The sequence below is a fragment of the Hippocampus zosterae genome, chromosome 12 (genome assembly GCF_025434085.1).
Source record: "Hippocampus zosterae strain Florida chromosome 12, ASM2543408v3, whole genome shotgun sequence".
Lineage (NCBI taxonomy): Eukaryota > Metazoa > Chordata > Actinopteri > Syngnathiformes > Syngnathidae > Hippocampus > Hippocampus zosterae.
In genome coordinates this window covers 14,305,820-14,328,859 of record NC_067462.1, presented here as the reverse complement: position 1 = coordinate 14,328,859, position 23,040 = coordinate 14,305,820, and the positions used below count along the sequence as shown (strand labels likewise).

Here is a 23,040-nt window from a genome sequence, read left to right as displayed (position 1 = left end):
TTGCATAAATGCACGCACTTGCTCACGCCGCCCCCTCGCTCGTCATTTGTGAAAGCGATCTCAGGCAACACTTCACCAAACCCTGCTCGCAGCCTAATTGATTCCCGCCGCAAATTGGGCGAGCTTCTAATCGTGTTAATTGTAATTTACTCTCTCGGGGAAACGCCGACGACAAGAGTTTAAATAAAGCAGCCGAGCGGGATGGGAGATGATATCAGTTCCACGCATAATAGACGCGTCACGTAGAATTACACAGTGCGGAGACACGCACTGGGATCTGTCTAATCTACAGAGATGTCATCGGAGTCTCGTTTTTGTGGAGCGAAAATCCGCATAAAAAGATAAAAAGGGTGTGACATGAACACTAGCGTTTTGTTTTGTTTTTTTTAGGGGGGGGGGACTGAGGGGGAAGGGGAGAAATACTGAAGTCATTATTTCCACCCGCTGATAGCTCCTTCCTTCCTCTCGGCATGGGACACCTGTTGACAACTGGCATGTTTAGCAAGAGTTCAGTCATAAAAAAAATTATACTCAAGGTGGACAAATTTACAACCACATGAGCATAAAAAAGTGTTGTGCAGATCTAAGTGGAATTTACAATTGAGGACACCCTGAAAAATGTCAGTATTCTTCTAAAATTGAGATGAGGAAATCACACACAAAAATGAAACCAACTACTATTTTCCTGTGCCTTTGTCCACACGGTCATTTCCAAACAGCTCAACTCCAGTCATGAACTCAGTAGGAGGGAGAGGGGTAGAGGAAAAACATTTCACTAATATGACAACTAAAGTGAAAGCTTGCTTTTACTGGCGTGTAAGTTGACATTCTACCAAGCAATAGATTTTAATGTGACATTCCACTAAAAATAGGCCTTGTATTATTTTCCGGTCGAGGTCCCACAAACATGAGCATCTCTGAACCACCACTCCACAATGATTCCAGGATAAAAAAAGGTGCAAAATGATGCAAAAGGTGCAATGTAATGAAATCAGCGCATTTTGCCACAAAGAAGAAAAAACATGCAAAGAGGGAAAATATTTGCTAAGGTGAATTTAGTAGGAAACCATGCAAAATGTTGAATCTAAATTCTGATGGACAATTTCCCAAGTGATAAATATATTCTATAAACATGAATGGCATTCAGTGACAATTTCCCAAGTGACACATATATTCTATAAACATGAATGGCATGCAGTTTCGAGGCGGATATATACAGCTCTGGAAAAAAAATGAGACTGCACACTTGTTCTTGTTCATGTTAAAGTCTGGTGCCACTAAAAGTGCACCAAGTCCTGACACACAACAAAACACGGGGCCGTTTTTGGCAGTACAATGTCATAGCTATTGATCTAAGAACTTGTAAAGTGATTTTGATTATTATCAAGAAGACCTTTGGAAAATGTCTCAATCAGCTCTTAAATGCAACTCTTGAGCTGTCTTTGTTGTCATTGATAAATCGGTCCGAACAAATGTACCGTTAGTGATACAAGGCATTTAAAATGAACAAGAAACCGCAGTGTGCGCTTAAATATATATATATATATATATATATATATATATATATATATATATATATATATATATATATATATTTCCATGGCTGCATATTTATTTATCAAATTAAAAATGTTTTAACAACTATTTTTTGTCAAGGATCCTATAAAAGGATAGTTATGTTCATCTCTAAAATGATCAACAAAATGATGATTGAATAATTTATCCGGAACTCATACAACCTTAAAACTATGTTTTTTTCTAGAAACATTGCTGAAAAGTTGTAAAAGTGTCTTGTAAAATGATAACAAACTACTAAAATCACCCACAATTTGTGTCTCTACATTTTCCTCACACCAACTGTTGGGACATGTGTGCGGATTCACTTAATGAAAGCCAGAAATAGGAGCAGCAGTTTTGTCCGCCGACCTCTGCATCAGTTGTGAAAACAAACAAACACAAACGCTGGTGAATAGACGACAGCAAAAAGTAAAGCGGGAGCGGGGAGGAATAATGTGGCCGAATGCCAGACAGACAGCTTACTGTTGGGGCCTTTGGCTTGGGAGCTGTCCGGTCTTTTTTTTTTTTTTCGGTCTCGTCCTGGCGCAGACGCGGGCCTGTCTGCAGACACAATACATCATACAGTGGCAAGAAAGCGAGGGGAAGATGAGTGGATGAGGTGGGGTGTAAAGCGAGCTTTTCATTGCCATGGTCACCAATGGCACCATGAAGCACTCGCGACACCCCCCCTCAATTATCCTCCGGAGAAGACAAAAGATAGGATGGGCTGTGGTGGGGCAACAGCGCTCCTCGAGCACCGTGGTTTGACTGCGTGCAATTCCACACAGACATATTGTAGCATGATAGTAGGACACGCAACACCACCGGGGCCCCGAATACTGCAAGAGGCACCCGCTTGGAATAAAGTGGCTTCACCTTAAATGAGAGATCAGGCATCTTTTATTATATTTGGCCACAGTTAGACCCGCAGGCTGCCCGAGCAAGGAGCCGCATGACTTTTGCTCAAGGGACCCACACAAAGACGCTAAATGGCGAATTCACGTTGTTCCGCGTTCATGAGCCGGCCCATGAATAAGGCGGGAGGGTTGGGGGGGGTACGTTGAATGGATCTCCCGCAAATCAAAATAGTATTTGTTTACCCTTTTCGCCCAGCAGCTCCAACCATCAAGATGCTTTCATGATGACCTTGAGCAGAGTGAAGGAGTAGGCACGTGACGAAGGAAAGATGGCGTCCCTCCACCAGAAGCCCCTGGGAGACCAGGTTGTCCTAAAGTACGATGGGTCATACCTTTTTTCGCCCCTCGTCCCCCAAAAAATAAAACTGAATTGAAACAAAACTGTTCTCTTAATGTCAAGCAAAGTCCAGTTCCTGCCTGGCCCCCAGCACCCCACCAACAACTCTTTGTATTTGGTCCCTGGTGGCCACATTATTTCTGTGGCACGGCCGCAGAGAGCGTGACGATGTTCTGCGCTTGCTTCAGCGACGGCATGTCAATCATGCTACCGTGGAACGTGAATGCACCCTGGGAAGGTGAAAGAAAGATAGACAAAATAATACACGATAAACTTTCATCTGTTGAGCGTGGTGTAATTGCAGTAAAGTAAAAAATTTTTTTGTGAATTATTTAATGTATTCTTTATAGTACGGCGAGGCAGTGGCAATTTTGTTGGATGCCTTACGAAATGTCATACAGTTTAATTTGTAGGAAAGTGCTTTTTGGGAAGAAAAAAAAATCGAAAAAGTACACATCATGAGAGCAGGGTTGGCGGTGGCGTGACTTGGTAAACAAACAAATTAGAAAAAAAAATCAATCTAAAACTGGGAGCACCTGTCATGCTGTAATAAAAACAACCAAGTTCTCTCAACCTCTTGCAGGTACACTCGCTGACATAGACGCACATTGAAAAAAGGATGGGCAAGCCTATATGAATCCCGGGGGCCATTCAGGCTAAGAGCTGTGCTGGTGGGCTGTGAGAGAGAGCGAGAGCGAGAGTTGTAGGCAGATTGTGCATTACCTCAGCAGATAGCCTACCGAGCTGGACACATAGGATCCAACCATGCACTAAATTAGGAACAATAATATTGTACACTTAATTGGCCTGAGGACTTCCCCCCCATACCTCCGCCTCTTCCTATGCTGTCTCTGAGAGTCACCCAAGGGTGTACACTTTGCATTATGGCGAGCTAGGGAACTGTGCGAGGGGGAACATACAAGAGTACACTTGTGTCACACTTTTGTATGTCCCTTCATTTATGAATGCTTACTTTGCTTATCGCTTTGGAAAGAGCATTTAAATTGCTGTGTTTAGGAGTTCAACTGAGCTTCAAATGAGGTTGCAGCTTCAGTGACTTAATGGACGTGTCGGCCCAAAGAGGTGGGGGGGAGTCGAAGAGAGGCACAATGGCTTCTTTTTGGCTAAGCCACTGTAAAAGTAGACACATACGCTACAGTTATGTTGATGAAGAATAAACAAACCTGGCAAAAAAAAGATTAAAAAATAAAAGTTACCTTTCCTTCTTTCTGGTGTAGCTCGAATGCAGCAATGAGCTCTTTAGCCCACTGGACCCTCTGCTGACTGGGAGAGAATTCTTCCTGCACGGCCTGGACCTGCCCGGGGTGGATGACCTGCTTACCTAAATGCACAGAAACAAGAGCAGTGTTTTATATTTTCAAAAACTTCCATACACTTGTAGATATGATCACATACACTTGTACAATTTAAAAGAAAATAAAGCGTAATTTGGGTTACGCATAACATATTTTTGGATAAAAAAAATACCATGTAATAATTCTGAAAAAGAAATCAGAAAGAGGGAATAAAGACATTGAAGCTGTATTTGTGTAAACCAAATTACCTTTTATCTTGAAAGCAAAGAAATCTGAAAAAATAAAGTACAATTCCAGGTGATGGGTGGGTGGGGGTGGGGGGGGGGGGGGGTGGGGGGAGGGGGACGAGGCAACTTAGCCGCAAAAAATAATGGTGACAACACACGGAGAGAATCATTTGGCCGGCAGAGGAAAAGTTAATTGTGTGTGTTTATAGTCAAGGCGTCTGAGGAGGGCCAGCACCAGACCCCGGAGGACTGTGCGCATCATTAACGAGAGCACCCCACCGCCCCACGTTTACAGCCAAACACTTTACAGAAGCACAACGCGTGCATTTAAAACAACCGAGGCAGCAGAAAATTTGACATCGGGAGCTTGAGTCTGTTTTATTTATTTTTTGTTCTCCACTCTTCAATAACCTTGATTATAATATATTTGAGCGCGTTTCTGCAGAAAGGCTGTGTGCAATGAGGTGTCACATTAATTCACGCATCATTTCCCTCTCATGAAACTGCAGCATGAAGATAAATATTACACTTAGAGCACTTATCGCTTTCAGATACCCATTAATTTACTGTCATTTGAAATCATTTGTTTTTCAATAAATCCCAAAAAGAGGCAGAACAGAGAAGATAATGGTGTGTTACAGCAACGAGGGAAGGGAAATTTGAAACCCATGAATTTTTAAAGCTTGCACGCTTCTCCGAGTTAGATGATAGTGATGACATGCAAATTATACTCACACCCGCACAATACAATAATGGACAAAAGAATGCTATCAATAATTTACAAGGTGGAATTCCTTATTCTTGAGCATAATTTCAACTCGCATTCCTCTACTATTCCACAATTCAAAACAGACAAGTTTTTTTCCCCCTCACAGGACTATCAATTTGACAAATACAACTATCCCTCATCGCCCTCCATCATGGAGCTCATGTTCCCTACAATTCGTGAAATCTGTGTTCTAGACATAGCATTTAAAAAAAAAAAGATTTTGAAACAGTTATGCATTTATTTTTATTTTTTATATATGGTCGTGAAACATACTAAAATCAGTTAAACACACACAATATAAATTGAGAGAGAACAAGAACAATGAAAAAGAAAATATTGCAGAAATAGTATAAAAACAATTACGGTGACAGTGAAAACTGAACCGCAATGTAGCAGGGGTTTGCTCTCTTATGAATTTATTCGAATCTTTCCCTTTCTCAAAATAGAATGACTTTGGTCCTTGAAAATAATAATAATACATTTTATTTATAAGCGCCTTTCAAGACACCCAAGGACACTTTACAATAACAAAAAACAGAAAACAATACTAAAATAAAAATAATTTCTTGTAAAAATACAAGTATATATTTTTCATCTCCCAAAAATAGCACCAATGAGACAATTGAGAATTTTGGTGACAACACCAGCAGCACCTCGTAGAATGTTTTCATATAAAATAACATTTGAAAACAAACGGGAACATTTTAGCCCGCTCCCATAATACTACAACTTGATTCTTTTGAAAGTATGAGTACACAATCTTTGTCATAAAATACTCCCCCTGAGCCCCTATCATCACATGACAATATTCTTTTCAAGACATTACAAAATTATTCTCAGAAAAATAGAATACTAAAAGCATAACTTTAATTCCCTTCTACAATGATGACTGCTCACAACTTCTTATGATACTCCAATTAACATGGGGAAACCTACAACTTCATTTGTAAACACTCTTTTAGACTTTGAATTACATTCGTTTATGACAACTCCAATAATTAACAACCCCCATTCGTCAGATTGATTCACCTGAAAGTCACAACCACATTGAAATCTTTCACTAGAGAACAAATGACAAGTCTGTCTAAAACACTAAGACAATCCTCTCTCAATATTTGCTATACCCACCCCCACCCTCAAATCACCTCCCGGTTAAATACGGCAAACACCACAGACGTAATCCTGTGTACATCGCAGATCAGACTTGTCTTGATAAGTTAACACCGGTTATGAAATGTCTGGTGGCGGACGACAAATGCAGTCCCCCTAAAAAAAAAAAAAAAAAAAAAAAAAAAAGGTGGGCCAAGCTGAAGGAAGCAAACCAAACAGGAGTGAGTGGCGCAAAGGTAGGAGGAGAGGCGCCCACTCCCACCATTCAAGCTGCCCTCACCCCGGTTAACCCCCACTAATGCACACTTGTACTGTATCCACGCTCTCACACTCACACACACATACTGCAGTTACAGGGTGTTGAACGTCTCCTGACATCGTTAATTAGGCTGCAACCCGTCAGCGCCTTTGTGCGCGACTAGGCATTTATTTTAAAAACACTCATTTCGCGTTTGCATGGATGTGAAGACAAGTGCGTGAAAGCCACTCTGTGCATGTGTGTATGCGCACGTGTGCTCCGCTGAGGGGCTAAGCACATTCACACACTTGTTGGCTAGCTGAGGAGTCATTTACGAAGTAGTATCAGGACCCTGCTTAAAAAAATGAAAAACAAGAATGAGTGTTGACAAATAAGTCATCATGTAAAGATGTTTTTTTTTGTTTTAAAAAGTAGTTGTAAAATGATCTCAGATCATCTTTTTTTCCCCTTGAGATACGACTATCCGTTTGAAATTGTAACTTGCTCTAGTAAAGCCTTTTTTTTTAACCGTACTGAATTTGTTTTCGTATAATGACAACTTTACTCTCAACTACTTAGGAATATTTTTTATCTTAACCTTTTTGACATTTACGATTGGCGAGTGGCGCGACAATTCGTCATCACGCAGCACATGACATGCTTAGTTATCACCATACTAAGTGGTTTTTATTTCATTATTTTATATTTACGGCCAAGATGTATTTGATGAAAATATGTAGTGTAATTACGACTACCAGTGCTCCGTACAAATTCGGATTCCACCGCCGCCATTGGAATGGAACAGTCATAAACTGAGGAGCCCATTTATGGACATTATATTGGCAAAAGAGCTTTTTTGATATTAGGACCATTGTTGTAAAATACAGTTTTCTGGCAACACAACAACTTGATCCTTACAAAATTCCGAGAACTAAACCTAGAAATTTATTCTTGCAGATTGACAACTTTTTTCTTCAAGCAATAAGTATTCTCACAAAATGACACCGCATTTTGTCATTAGAAAACAACTTTTTGTCTTTCAAATGAACTTTTCTGATGGCTTTACGCAACAGCAACTGTACACTCAGGAAATTGTGATTTTTTTGTATATTATAACAAATACTACTAATTTTTGTAAAATGTACATTGAATTCATAAACATCCAATGTTATTCTTGCAAAATATTTATTATTCATACATCCATCCATTATTTGAACCGCTTATCCTCACAAGGGTTACGGGCGTGCCCGAGCCTATCCAAGCTAACCTCTGGAAGTTGGTGAGGTAGAAATTATGACTACTAAATTTGCAAATTCCATTGCAAGGTGGCATTTTGAAGAATTAGAGGTCCTTTGCCATATAAAATTTGTAAAAAAAGTTATTTTGAGTTACTTTAATTGAAGCATTACGATTTAATTTCTTCAATTTGTGTAGCCCTAAAAGAACTTTGGAGGTCAGGAGGAAGCTAGGCACATCTGTGAGAATCTTGTCACGCTTGCCTGGGTGTGCATACACAATAAATCAAAGAAATCCGTTTTTGCTAGTCAGTGCAAGTGTAACATTTTAAATGCAAGTGTGCGGCAACGAGTGTGAATTGCTGAATTAAGGTGTGTGTTTTAAGAATGTGGCGATCTTTGATTGGCAGTGTTACATGAGAGAGTGTAGTGTATGGTAGTGACAGCATAGGCGGTGGGACTCAGGTACCCTCAGTTTCAAACAGATTGCTAGCAACCCCAAGTCGGTGCTCAACGCCCACACACGCCTCCCCCTAAAATGAATCATGCATGCCCAGCGGCCAATCGCGGGCTGCCATGTGGTGCAGTCACTTCATTGGATGATGGCTATTTGGCAAAACATTTTGGCCCACTGTCAGGCGTGTGATGGGCAGAGAATTTTGTCAACTCAACCAAGCAAAAAATGTCTTGAATAGAGATCAGAGAGATGTGAAACATGGTACTTCACAGTAAATACACTGTAACATGAAGGGAGCTGTATAAATCCAATTCCTCACCAATGACAGGATTTTGGGTGGGAGCATTTTCTGCGCTCTGCGTTCATGGTGGCGTGGATTGCGCAAAGATCAATTAGGTACTGCTTGTGCAAGCTTTTGGCTGCAATGTTCTGCTGCTTAAGGACATTTCAAACCAAATGTCTGGCTACAGTTTTGTAAATTTGGAGCTTTCATTCACATGCATGAATCAGCCATCTGAGACTGGTATTTCATATACATAATAATAATACATATAAATACATCATGTAAAGGGGGGGGGATGTTGAAAAATAATTCATAGAGAAGTAGGAATGTTAATTAAAAACTTAAATATAAATTATGAAAAACATTTAATCAAATAAAATCCTGTATGCGCACCAAATTTCACTTTTGCAATTCCAACGAGAGCTGAGAAAACGGCAAATCATCTGCTCTCAAAAACAGAATACTCTTCCATTTTAATTAACACAGCCAGAGAGTTATTAATCTAACAGCGTGGTCATTATCATGGTTGACAGTTTATTTTGTAACCATATTGGGAGCGCTTTATATTTTTATGATGCTGCTCATAAATAATTGCAGAAACAGCTCTCAGTGTGATCTACAGTAATACGCTTTAATGATCTGTCAGTGTCAAAACTAAGCATGAATAAGATCTTTGTGAAGACAGAGTATTTGGATAAGATTTTAATAGATTGTGCATGCCTAATGAAGTGGCTCTTGAGTGTATATTGCTTCAAGAGTCCCTAAGGAGAGAAAACACCAGAATAAATATGTACCGTAGGACGGGTGGGGAGAATGAATGGAATATGCCTGAATGTGGACTGTCCTGCCGGCGTGTGTTGAATGAGCGCACACGCGCTCAAGGTGGTTGCTTGGCTACAGACACGCAGAGTGCCCAGTTAACTCTCGGCTGATAGCTCACTTTAATCACACCTGTGTTTTTCACCAACATGTGCATCGAAATTTCAGAGCAGAGAACAACCTTGCAGCTTGATTGTTCATGATTAGAAAAAAGACAAACAGAACAGACATTTACATATTAATTGTAGACTTAGTAATAATTAATCTGAGATTTATTAATCTGAGACTTATTTTTTTTTAAGGTTTAGAGTCTGAGATTATCTACATTAAAGTTTAATCCATTCCTCATGGTCAAGCACAATGTTGCAATGGAAAAAATTATAAAAAGATAATTATAAAAACTGCAACACAAAATTTGTCTGTAACACAGTAGACTGCTGGAAAGTGAGTGGACTGATGTTTCCAAGATTGGAAAAATGAGCATGTCTTTATCTGCATTCCCATCACTGGGCTTTTTTCCCCCTCTTTTGTCAATGTGTGTGTGTGTGTGTGTGTGTGTGTGTGTGTGTGTGTGTGTGTGTGTGTGTGTGTGTGTGTGTGAGAACCAAATATGCAGCATTAATGTTATCATGGGGTAAAACTGGGGAGCTCTGAGCAGTAGACAGGTATATATATAATATAGAAATATATATACAGTATATATTTTAAATAATAAAAAAATGTTGCCGTTACATTATTCTGGGGGGGGGGGGGGGTGTCATCTGGAATCTAGTGTTCCCATTCCCCCCAAAAATAAATACATTTAAAAAAAGAAAATCAACTGTACAACAGTATGAGCTTTACCTGTGAAGCCCATGAGAGCTCCTTCCCGGGCCTGCTGCCTCAGCCCTTCCACGTCTTTGTAGTCAATGTACACCAGGTCGATCGCCTGCAGCCCGAAAGCCTTGGCGGTGGTGACCACTTTCTGCCTGGCGTACAGCAGCTCCTTGGCATCCTTGGTCCGTGTGGCCCCTTTGGGTAAACACACACAGCACCGGGTCACGTGTCAAGGTGTGAAAGGGAGCCGAGCTAATGCGAAAGGAAGCCAAGGGGTGCACAGGAAGTGAGGATAGCGAGGGGCGTTGAGTGAGGAAGTCTGGAACATATACAGTATCGCCGGAAACAAATGCTGCTCACGCAGGGGTGCATGACAGGAAAGTAAAACCCATTTTGCTTTTAGAGAATCCAGACATTAATATAGTTTATCTTACACACCACTACCAATAATATTAGACACATTTCTTAAGTTTGATACAGTGCAGTTGTACACCACTATAAACTACTACCACATTGACAAATTAATGTGTTTGAATTGGAATACAGGTAACTGCAAAGGTTATTTAAATGTATTAAAATTTTATTTGAGCATCTTGTATTGGATTGTATTTACTACATCGCAGGCTGCATCACGAAGAGACACATACGGCATGGCGAGATAAACAAAGTCAGCTTCCAGTTGCAGCTGGGACTGAGCCAAAAAGGAGCAGGCTTTGAGAAAAGGGAGCGAGGAAGGTGGCATATCTGGTGAGTATATTGACTTGTTGACAGCTGTTGAACTGTCAACCAAGCTAGATAGCATTTAGCAGCCAAACAATGAACACATCCACAGGTCACCAGATTTATAAGCGAAACTTTATAATTTATAATCAAAATCTATAATCAAACTTGGTGATTACACCGGAGTTGCTTCGAGCAGGCAGGAGGTGGGGCTCGGTCTGAACCTAGCTTTAGAACCTGGTATCGACCATCTCGTTAACTTTAACACAGACACAGTGATTCACGTATGCAGAGCTGTTTCTAGCCATGCATCCTTGAGGGACCAGGCAGAAATGTTAAGAGGGTATCCATCACATGACAGCATATTTTTATTTTGTTTTACTATTTGCAATCATTCTTTCTTATGGCGCCACTGAACAACATGCAAAATACTACTAACACACTCGGGTATAGCAGGTAATGGTGATTATTGACAGGGTGCATATGCAGTGCTCTGCAAAAGTATAAGCCACCTTTGAACTTATTGACCTTTAGCCACATTTCAGGTTTCAAACAAAGATATACACTAAAATGTGATTTTTTGGGGGGGGGGGGGGTGAAGAATCAACACGAAGTGTGACGCAATCATGAAGTGAATGAAATTTATGACATTTTCAACTTTTTTGTTCTTTTCTTTTTAAATAAAAAAACTGATGGAATTTACACAAGTGCACGTTGGAGGATTTACGCAGGACATGTTGGCACACTCATCGTCACAATGTGTCTATATTATCTACCTACCAACCTACTTCTAGTATTTATAGTATCAATCTATGCGCCACCCGTCCATCACTCCATCGGGGAAATAAACCCAGCTGTCAGTCACAACACACTGCACTTTTACTGGTTGCTCTTATTTTAAAGTGCGAAATTGCACAAATGACATTGACAGACTGAAACTAAACTGACACCATAGACAACAGTTGTTAAACGTTGAATAAAAAATGTCTGATTGGTAAAAGGTTTTACAAAATGTCAACAGTTTTGTGGCTTGATTCTGGTTCCAATCATTCCTGTGGAAATTGGTTTGAAATGCAAACAGTTTACAGAAAGCAAAGCAAAAAAAAAAACAAAAAAAAGGGTGTCTATTTACGTGTCACATTCCATCATTGTTGCACCACACCTGTAATGACTGCAATTAATGCACAAAAATGGAACCACGATGAACACAGGAAAGTGGCGTGATAGATACCTATACTGGCGCAGAAGTCATCGGAACCGAACACCACACCGTCATGATGGAGGCCCGCCTCAGATGCGAGTCGACGGATTTCCCCGCATACCGCCTGGAGAGAAGCAAGGCAGGTGCGTTTACAGACCGCCAGTTAGTGGGCGAAACGGCAGAGTAAATCTTGAATCTAATTATACCCCAGTGTTTCAACTTCAAACAGTCTGGCTTTGTGATTTGCCTTCAAAAAGAACACCAAAAAAACCCACTCATTACAAAAGTACATTCAGTCTTATTAAATATGATAATGAACGCAAAGCTTTTCCCTCGCCTTGACTCTCTATCAAGGGTGAAAATTAGAATACTAGACAATTCAGTAAGCCGCCGGTGGGTACAAACATGAAGAGAGAGTGCCAGGACGTCTCCCTTTTTAAGTTTTGAAAAATCTCATGATGGTGAGAAATGCTTCGAGACAAGCCTTCATATCAAGTTTTATTTTTTTTAATTCATCTGCTCTTTTTACTCATGTGTAACAGCAGAACAAGGAGTGGACACTATTGCCCTTTCACTAAGGGGGAAATGAACAATTCAAGTAAAAAAAAAATATATATTTATTGGGATGGGACAATGTCTGAACTCTCTGAACTTCTGTTTCCATGTCAGTGACATATTGAGCTCAAAAAGTGTCGTCAGCAGAGGTCAACGTGGATGGAGACTGTAGTTTAAACTACTTCAGAGTAGAACAACAGCACCTCTGCTGATTACAGTGATGTAGTGCGCTCCATTTTGCACAGCATTCAATTCCAAACAAGCAACAGAATTTTTAGTGATTCATCACATAGCAGTTACGCTGCTGAAGGGAAGCATACTCAAAAAAGCCCCAAAATGAGTCTGGGAAGATGGAACAATTAAATGGAACAGTTGATACCAAGTGAGTTCAAAGAACTACGATCAAACATGAAAGAACTATTTCCTCCTACATTCCAAAAATATGCATGGTGGGTTAATTGAACACTTTAAACTGTCCCTCGGTGTGACTGTGAGTGTGAATAGTTGTTGGTCTATGTGTGCCCTGCGATTGGCTGGCAACCAGTTCAGGGTGTACCCTGCTTGCTGCCCAAAGACATCTGGGACAGGCTCCCACACACCCGTGCCCCTTGTGAGGAGCTGCGGTTCGGAAAATGGGTGGTTGGTATAAAAATGCATTCCCTTGTGGTCCGATTGCAACCATTTGTACCTGTATCTTCAAAATTGTTTGATGTTTACCTTGAAAAGCTTTATGGGCTTAAAAAAAACACACACACAATATGATAGATATAAAAATAATACAAAAGTCAAACCATATATGTTTAAAAAATATAATTGTCATGATTTAATTCTAATTGTAGAGAGTCATCTAACACACTTTAAAATGCGTCATACAGAAATTTCGGCGGGTGGGGGGTTTGGAGGATGGGCTCCAGTCATTTTTAATTTACCTTAAAGTTGAGCAGGCCCACAGCCGTTTCCACAAAGGTCACCAGGCGAATAGGTCCCGTCAGCGGCCGTCCTTTCAAGCTGCGCTGAAACCTGTCAACGAACTGAAGAACACAGGCAGTGCGACTCATTAGCTCGTTGTTTGCGCGAACAGGAAAACAACATGGCACCGCGCAGTTCCGCTGAATTAATTTTGTTTGTACGACAGACATACATCAGACATTTTGTATCCTCTGCAGATTTTTGTGGGAATGATAACATCAACCCCTTCCCACCTTTTGATGATTCCCAAATTCATTTGTCATAGACGCTTAAATGAATAAATTAAAAGACGAGCCATGCTCCGAGGGACTGTAAAGTTGCTGTTCCTCACCGTGCAGCTGCCACCCTAAGTGCACTTACCACTGCATTATTAGCCCACTCCAAAGAGCGCACACTGGGCTATTGTGGGAGAATTAATTCAAGGGGTAAAAAAAAAAATGTTAAAAAGAAAATGGAATTGAAATGTTCGACTACCAGTAAGCGATATGACAGCTTTCAACATCTGTCATGGAGTAAAAAAGAAGAGAAGGCAAGTACACCATTTTGATATGCATCTGGATCCAGCACGACCTGCGCCGCTCGCTTAGTAGCCATTACACGAAAAAACACGGATGAAGGTTCAAACGCCAAAGAAGCAGACAGAATGACATATTTTACATGATCACCGGGGAATATTTCTTCATTTTTGTGTGAAGTCTTCAAAAACGCTGCACGGCGACAGAGACCTGGCATGCACATGTAAATACACACAGTGTTTGCATACACATCAAGGTGAGAAGAAACAAGATTTGAAAAGTCTCTGAAACACGTGCACAAAACACACACACAGGCACACACATCTATCGATGAAAGTAGGGCCACTGAGCAACAATGCGACACTTCTGCCGGGGCCTCCACCCCCCCCCCCCCCCCCCCCCTCGCTAATATGCGAGCTCACCTAGGCAGATCTTAAAACCGGAGTTTAATTCTTTTAAAGACCAAAGCGTTCCAATTTTTTTCCAGCAGACCAGTTCACAGCGAGCCTTGGGACTGCCGGTGGGATAGCCCAAATTCCAAAATCTATCATCTGGAAACACACAAACCCCTCCCCCCTCCATCAGATATTTCTTTTCAAAGCCAGAACACCCACCTCACCCCCTTCCTCTGCAAACCGGAGGAGAAAACTTTGCGCCCCTCGCATTTTTCCATGATAATCTCAGGTAGGCAACCCAAAACGTACCCCCTTACTCGCTTGTCTGAAAGAACGAGGCCTGCATTGAAGGATTTCCAAAATAGGGCCAATTTTAATCATCTCTCCATTCAATCACAGCCAGGATAAATCATATCTGAAGAGATTTGCATAAATACAAACCCATCAAAGACTTTTCATCTTCAAAAGGCTTTTTTTTTTCCTTTCCAAGACCCCAGCAGGCTTTGTACTGTAATCATCTGAGGTCACAACCCGGTGGGAGCCTGGCTGCCATAGCAACGTGAACGCTGGGGGCTTAGTCGGGCATGGGAAGGGCGGAGGGGAAGTGGATGGGGGGGGGGGGGCTTGCGTCTGAGAGTGTGAAAAGAGGGTGTAAGATAAATGTATTTTTGTGACAGAAGAAACAAGACAGATAGATGGCGGCCATTGTGGGGTGATGGCGCTGATATAACACACAACAACGGACATTGTTGGAGGGAAAAAAAAGCCCACTTCATTTAAGGGCCTCCTCCAAGTGTCTCTGATTACATGTTTCCGTCCCCATATTCTCGTCTTCAGCTATTATGCACTTGGAGAGGCTGATTTACACGCCACAAGAGGTGCTTTCATTGTGCTTCTCTTGTGTACAGCGGCCATTATATTTCAATGGCTTTCACAACTAAGGCCCTTTAATTGAGACTCAATTGGGCTAGGTTTAATAATAAAAGAAAATATATATATGTTTATATATATATTTTTTTTAAAGGTGGGGAAAAAATGCCTCTTCTAAGCAGGCCTTCAGACAATTCAGCCAAAAGCAAGAGAAAGGAAGCGATAGCGGGACAAGTTTCAATTAATTTTGCTTCAAAAGGAGGCCAGATTAAATGTTTCCTGCTTGCTGAAGTGTTCATTTCACAGAGGGGAAGCGGAGAAAGGGATAAGGGGAGGTTACGGGAGGAGGAGGAGCAGGATGGGGGCGCCATTCTTTTGGCTTCACCAAATAGTGTGGCGGGGCAAAGAATGCCGCACGGCTCCGAATCTGTGTGAGAATTGTCCTGCAGACAAAAAAAAGAGGGTTGTTTTGTGGGGAGGGGTAGGGGGGTTACGCCTGTTACAGCCCAATAAGGCCCGTCAGTCACAAAAGGGGTTGTGGGGTGCGGCTGAGAGGAGGTAGGGCCCCGCTAAAGATTTTCCACACAAAAGGAAACAAGCGAGTCCATCTTTTAGCGACAAATCAGTCTGGAGGCTCCTGGGCTAATATCAATTAAAAAAAAAAAGGAGGGGAAAAAAAGGAGAAAAATAAACAAGTGAGGGAGAGGGGGCTTGGGGAGGGAGGAGATTTACTGCGCCTGCCTTACAAGAGTGGAAAGAATCAGACACATGCTTGCAACACAAGATGCCTCAATGCGCATGGAGAAGCAGCTGAAAAGGCCAAGTAAACCACAATGGAAGAAAGAAGAGTTTAGGTGATAAAATAGGATGCATCCCCAACGACGCGTGTATGCACCTGCTGATGTTTGAACACAAGTGAAAACACAAGTCATGTCAATAAACAGGTCACTTTTATTCTCCTCTCATTGCACGGACCAAACAATCGCTTGCTGTTCTCTTCAAAGATTTTTGGCAAAACACAGCACAAATAAATCTTTGTTTAGGATCGAAAGAAACCAAGTACAAACAAAATTGAAATGAGACATTTGACTTTGGAAATACATAAATAAAAATCAATATAGAATAACATGGGAGGAAAAAAAACGAAATGGCAGTTATGACCCAATTACAGTGCTGGTCAATAATTTTTTATGAATATTTTTCATAGGACTTGCAAGTAAACTTTTCTTGATTCTTATTTTTTTCTTGATTGGAGTCTGCACACATTTTCGATTTGACTTTTAATATTATAATTACATGAATATGAATAATGTGATATATGTATTACTGTTTATGAATTAAGGGTTAACAGGTGGAACTTTTTTACTGAAAAGTCACAGCTCCGAATTACAAGGCATGTAGAATTCATATAGCTCAAGCTTTTATGGCACAAACTTAAAACATGAAAACTGATGTGGTTGAACCACCCCCCCGAAATATATATTTTTTTAAATCAGGGTCAAATATACGTTTGGGGATACATTTAGCCAGCTTTGTTTAAAATTTGGTGTTGAAAATATCGGGGCTACAGAGTGTTCTTTATTGGTCCAATTTTCCTCTAAATTTTTCGAGTGATTTTTTTCCCCATCTACTTGCGCATGAGCGACGAGTAAATCTGATGATATTTAATATTTTTGGCTGCTGGCAAATGTCTGCGAGACACTTCAGTCCTGTTGTTGGCATAATTGAGATCCTTCCCAACAATAAGTCCAAAACAAAAAAAGGAGATAAACACTAAAGAAGGTAGACCAATGTGTGTGTGTGTGTGTGTGTGTGTGTGCATGTAAGGGGAGGAGGGTAATTAGCCACTGTGATTGGCTTATGTGTGAAATAAAGCAGAACTTTGGGTTATTACACCGATGTACAGGTTTCACTTATCTTAAAATAATAACTTAAATAATTAACAATGGCAAATAATCTAATATTTTTTCCAACCCAAATATTAGGTCATATAAATACGATTGGGATACAGTACCTCGATTGAACGGGACATTGGGTTGTGTTGTGCGCATGCTTCATCTGCAAGGAATCTTCAGGTTTGATTAAATACATTTTTAGCCACATGTTCCGGCGACAAAATAGTCTTGAGTGAGCTAAGGCAAAGGTGCAGTTATGAGCTCCATTACGCTGATGAAGCAAATCCACACAAATGTCTGCCTCTTGAGCAGCAGCCAAGAAAAACACTTTGGTCCATCCACGATCTTGCCACAGGGATCAATTCCCACTTTTACTGTGAAATGGAAAAGCATGTTATGATTGCTTTGAAGGTTCCCGTGGTTTCCTCTTACTTCTTGAGTTTGTGTAAGGATAATGCTACGTTTAATAGACCCAGGGGACATGGGAAGAAATATCGCAGGGTTTTAAAAGTTATGTTCTTTGTTTTGGTGAAATAGGTCACATGTTGAATCGCATTAAAAACCCATTTCATAATTTGACCGCATTTTAATGATGGATGATCGATAGATGACCACAGAATTTTGTGCTCTTGTTATTTTGTGGGGGTGGGATGATCACTCTTTGCAAGCCCTGAACTCGTGTTTCCACATCGGGAAAAAAAAAATGCCTGTGGGTTGTGCCATAACAATCGCATGAGTGAATGTATTGCGGACTTCTTTTGACAGGATACTAGTTTTGCTCTCATGGTTGGAGATGCGTATCCCTGAGACAGAAATTAAGAAATTAAATATAATGTGAAAGAAACAAGAATGCCTTCACGGATCAGAATGCACATTTAAAAAGTCACCAATGCAGAATCATACCATTAGGATGGATGGAAAGTATAAAGCAACTCTGAAATATGTTACATTTAAAAAATGTTAGTCTGAAAAACATTTACATTTGGGAAGATTCTCTAAGGCACAACAAATTAAGAACCTACCCACTGAATTTCTTGAGTGTCCTCCACTTTGGGCAGCATTAGAGCAGGGGGGAGAACCTCAGCCTGTAGGACAACTTGTAGGTCAGCCTCAGCTAAACCACTGGACACCGAGTTGACCCTCACACACTTCTCCGTCCGGCCCAGGTTCAATTCAGCCAACATCCTGGGAATGTTTTCCCTGGCCTCTGTCTGGAATAGTGGAAAAAAGTTGACATCAGGACATGTGGGGTTGTGACCGATAAACCAAGTCAAGGAGCAACAACTGCACATTGATGCACAAAACAATAAAACACATTGTTCTTTGTTCTTTTAAAGAAAACAGTCATGCAAAAACAGAGCAGGAAGGGAGGCGAGGACGTTAAATGGAGGGAAAAGAAAATCAAAGTAAGGACTTGCAGTTCCAAATTCTACCAGTACCAAAACATATGCCACTATATTTAAAACAGATGCCCGGGAATGGAAAAAAAGGGGTGTTGGAATGATGGGAATGACGTCCTGTTACTGAGAAGAGCGAGCTTTCTCTTTGTGGGAGAAATGTGGTCTGAGTTAAACAACACAAGGAAACGGAAGCTTCTAAGTTGTCAGGTTTGATCAGAGACTGGGGCTGTTGATGGACCAATTTGCATTTGCGAAAATGCTTTTCATTGTATGAGGGAAAAATTACTCTAAAATGAGGGCGAATGGCTGGGAGCTTTTGAAAGCCAAAATCAAATCGTCAGGATGGGCAAAAAATATTTTTTTTGTGATCATGGAAAAGTTAGCTTGATCAGGTATGGTCCATATCACAACAAAACAATGACAGAAATATTCGACGGACGTGAAGGGTGCAAGGCTCACCGACTGGCAAAGATAGTCTGTCAATAAGTTTACAATGCGTCAACTACGAAACTTTGGGAGGATGCACAAGCAGAATCATTTGGCTAAAGCCACCTTTGTTAAAGGTGGCTTGTGCATTTGCATGCTCGCTGCCCATCTTCAAAGCCCTCCTCAAAACTCACTTGTATTCTTTGGCATTCCACTCACCATGACTTAGATTTGTTCTTGATTTTACTGTTTGGTGCTTTCTACCACCTTTATTACCGATTTGTCTTACTGTTTATTGTGCATGTTAAATTGCTCCATGTACAGCACTTTGTATGCAGTGATGGCTGTTTGAAAGTGCTCTATAAATACTGTTGACTTGACTTGACAATTTGGTTATGCTTGCTTCCTTTCAACAAGGCATTGGCGTATCACTATTAAATTGTTAAAACTAAAACATTTCAATAATCAGCCAATTGAATGTTGTTATTAAGCCTATACGGCTGGTAAACAAAATAAATATCCTTAAAAAATACACAGGTATGTATCAAAGAGAAACTGTGGACAAATCTAACATCAGAGCCGTACGTCAAAATGTCTGTAAAATTAGGTTGATTTGCATTAGATTAAGTCATGTGAGCATTTATGGGGAACTCCCTCCATCGACATGGGCCGCGACTGAGAAAAAAAAAAGTCCCAATTATGACCTACTCCAATCCAGAACTCCACTTGATATTATGAACACCCTTCTAAAGTTGTTTTCAAAGCATGCGGTATTTAAAAAAACAAAACAAACAAACAAAAAAAACCCAACATGTTGTACTTTAAAGGAGTCAATATTGGTCATCCATGGCTGGTCTCAACAAATGCCCAACATGGTGATCTTGGAACCTCTGATTGCACCATTTTATTGTCATGCTCATGAGCCAGTGATTGGGGGCTTCATCTTTGTAATTTAAAACGGAAAGGGTTTTTTACAAGGCCATCATTCACGTTTCATAAAACTGCCAGGACATCTGCTGCTCGTGGCAACCGTGGAAAACTGATTCAAGCGAATTACTGTCTGACATTGATCACCGGACAAAATCAACTGCCACCTACAAATCAAATGGCCTTAAATATTGTTGGATCAAAAAGACCGAGGAGAGTTGAATGGTTTCACCGTAACGAGAAACTGAATCAAAATCATTGCTGCCCTAGTCTTATGATGATATTCCAGAATTTATTATGCCGTTGCTGAGATGATGATGGCAAGAAATGTTTGGGAAGATAGTCAGCTCACTGTGGCCTATTTTTTTTAATCATCTATAAAGTACGGAATGTTAATCTACAAGACACCTTGACCCCTACTGGATGTGCTACTCAAGACTTGAATAAAACCCCTTGAAAAGAAAGATTTTTACATTAATGGACAGGCGTCCAACAAGTTGCTTCAAAGCTCCCTCTCCGTATCACCTGGTGCCCCACCGAGCGCTCTCCCCGATATCAGCTCCATCTCCTCTTTGATTCCCTCCATCATCTTCATCATTAGAAGCTGACATGCAGGGAAGGCAGGTGAGCAACTCGTCAGCCAGTGAAGACAGGGTCTCTGAACGTGAGAGAACAAGCAGCTCCTTAACGTGTATCCTGAAACTCGGGATCCCGCCGAGTCCAGTGTGCAATAGACTCAGCATGGCTACCGCCTTGTTGACATCACTTCCGACTAGAAAATGAACGTGGAGTTCAATAAGGTGGAACTTCTCCCTTTCTCGAAACACTACCGGGAATTCCTGCCGTTAGCAAACTCTGGAAGACTCTAGCGTTTCCGTCTTCCCCCAGTCTCCATTCCGACCGGACTAAATCTGACAAGAAATGGCCAATGCCAATTTCAAGCTTTTCCAAAACAGAGGCACTGAAACAATCAGGTTCAATGCCTTGTAAGTCTTTCTAACTCCAAACAATACTACTATCCCCAAATTATTATAGTAAGTTTTGCTACTTTTAATTATTGCAGTGCAGTGAACCCTTGCTATATCGCGCTTCATTTATCGCGGCTTCACTACATCGTATTTTTCCCCCCCAAAGTACTGTATTCAGAAAGAAATGTTGAATGACTCAGAGGTTTTGTACATGACTGTACGCATGTTTGGTTCCCGGCACGATGTCGACCAATGACAGTACGAGTGGATTGATCCTGTGAGCTGATGGGCTGCGCATCTTCGCAGCCACACCCAGCACCTTCACTTGTGTCTCGTCACGCTGTTGACTCTCTGATCAGTGCCTTGTCATGCTGTTGACGCTCTGACTGTTGGCCTGCCTCTCTCTGGCATACTCTTTTCTGTTGTGTTTGCTACATGTGCGGCGGGGAAAGCGAGAGAGAGAGAGAGAGAGAGAGAGAGAGAAATTATCCCTGGGTGTGAGCGTGGATGGTTGTTCGTCTGTGTGTGCCCTGGGATTGGCTGGCTGGCCACCAGTTCAGGGTGTGCCCCGCTTACTGCCCGAAGACAGCTGGGTTAGACTCCAGCATGCTGGCAACCCTTGTGAGGATAAGCGGATTAGAAAATGGATGGATGGATTTTGCATGATCGCTTTCGTGCCAGTGCAGTCGTTAGTCCTTCAGTCTCGAATCATTTCTAAACCCTACATTTGTCTCGATTAGTTTGTCAGTGTTTCTCTATGTCAATAATGTCTTCACGTTCATTACCTGAGCACCTTCACACTGCACCTGCGAGTTAAGTCATGCAAGCTGTTTTCCATGTTAGGTTGGTGTGCTCATTTCCAAACAAGCAATTATCTGATAATCGAGATCACAGGTTCATTATAGTTCATTTGTTCACTTGGTCTGGTTTTGAATGGTTATCGAGTTTTGAAAACACATTTATATTATTTATTATTATAAATATATTATTATTAATATATATTATTATATATTATTTGCTCTGCTATAGTAAGGGTGATCTTATGTTATGATGGCATTTTTAAAATTAACATTTTACAGCCATAGCCTCTGACGAGTTATCAGCACACGTCATCAGTACACATCCACGTTAATTTACTTTCAAACTGCAGTTTATTTTAGCTGAAATTATATTATATTATAGATCATAACTCTGCACAGAGGCTGTTTAGACTCCATTTTGGTAATTTTACAGATGAGAGCAGTCAGGCTGAGAGAGGGAGGGCTGCACTGGAATTGGAATAATAATAACAGTTGAATTCAGTCATGGCTAATTGAAGCGGCCACTTTCATTCCCTTTAATTGTAGTGCGCGAGTCGTGCATTGGAGCAGGGGTATCAATTTCATTTTTTTCAGGGGCCACACTGTTATGGTTTCTTTTGGAGAGGTGCTATAAGGAACAACCAAAAACTGTATACACAACAATTGATGAATAACTTGAAATCAGAGGCCAGTCAGAACTGTTTGTTCAACTATGATTATTTTTGTATTTTAAAAAGGGGATTGTAACAAAAAAAGTACTTGAAAAATCTCAAAATGTTTTAAAAGTGAACCCAATTTGCAATTTTGCTATTTTAGCATGAAATGAAGTGGATGCACATAATTTGCTTTCACCGGCCACATAAAGTTATGTGGCAGACCAGATCTGGACCTCGGGCCTTAGGTTTCATACCCGTGTACTAGAATATCAACATGGTGGAAGCACAACTGTGCCAAGATGTGGGCATTTGGAGACCGCACCCCTCATATCGTTTGGTCATATCACCCCCATAGTTATGACACCCTGTTCATTGATTTAAAATATATATTACAAATGATTCGGAGGGTTTGATGCACGCTGTTCAGGGATTTATCAATGAAATGTGTCGCATTAGACCAGATATCTAACCTACACTGGCATTAGATGTGGTCTAAAGGATGAGATTGACTTCCTGCCACCACATTTTCTCTCTACCTGGCGCACCTACTCCCTTTGCTGTGCTTGGCACATGCACAGTGATATGCTTGGGCTGATACGAAAATCAGGATTAGACTGCATTTGGGCCATGGCTCAGATGCACTGTTTACAAAAAAAGAGCCC

The 23,040-nt window shown here is 40.9% G+C and overlaps 1 protein-coding gene across 1 annotated transcript in view; it reads right to left on the bottom strand.

Annotated features, from left to right (window-relative positions):
- Positions 1-2,439: 2,439 nt before the first annotated feature.
- The window catches only part of clybl (citrate lyase beta like), a 58,247-nt gene continuing 37,646 nt past the window's right edge, over positions 2,440-23,040 (bottom strand). Inside the window, exons 3-8 of the mRNA XM_052082499.1 lie at positions 18,224-18,412; positions 13,487-13,588; positions 12,033-12,126; positions 10,109-10,276; positions 4,029-4,153; positions 2,440-3,041 (exon numbers count right to left, since the gene is read on the bottom strand). Of these exons, the coding sequence (XP_051938459.1) occupies positions 2,946-3,041; positions 4,029-4,153; positions 10,109-10,276; positions 12,033-12,126; positions 13,487-13,588; positions 18,224-18,412 (774 nt within the window). The 3' untranslated portion in view covers positions 2,440-2,945. The remainder of the gene's footprint in view (positions 3,042-4,028; positions 4,154-10,108; positions 10,277-12,032; positions 12,127-13,486; positions 13,589-18,223; positions 18,413-23,040) is intronic.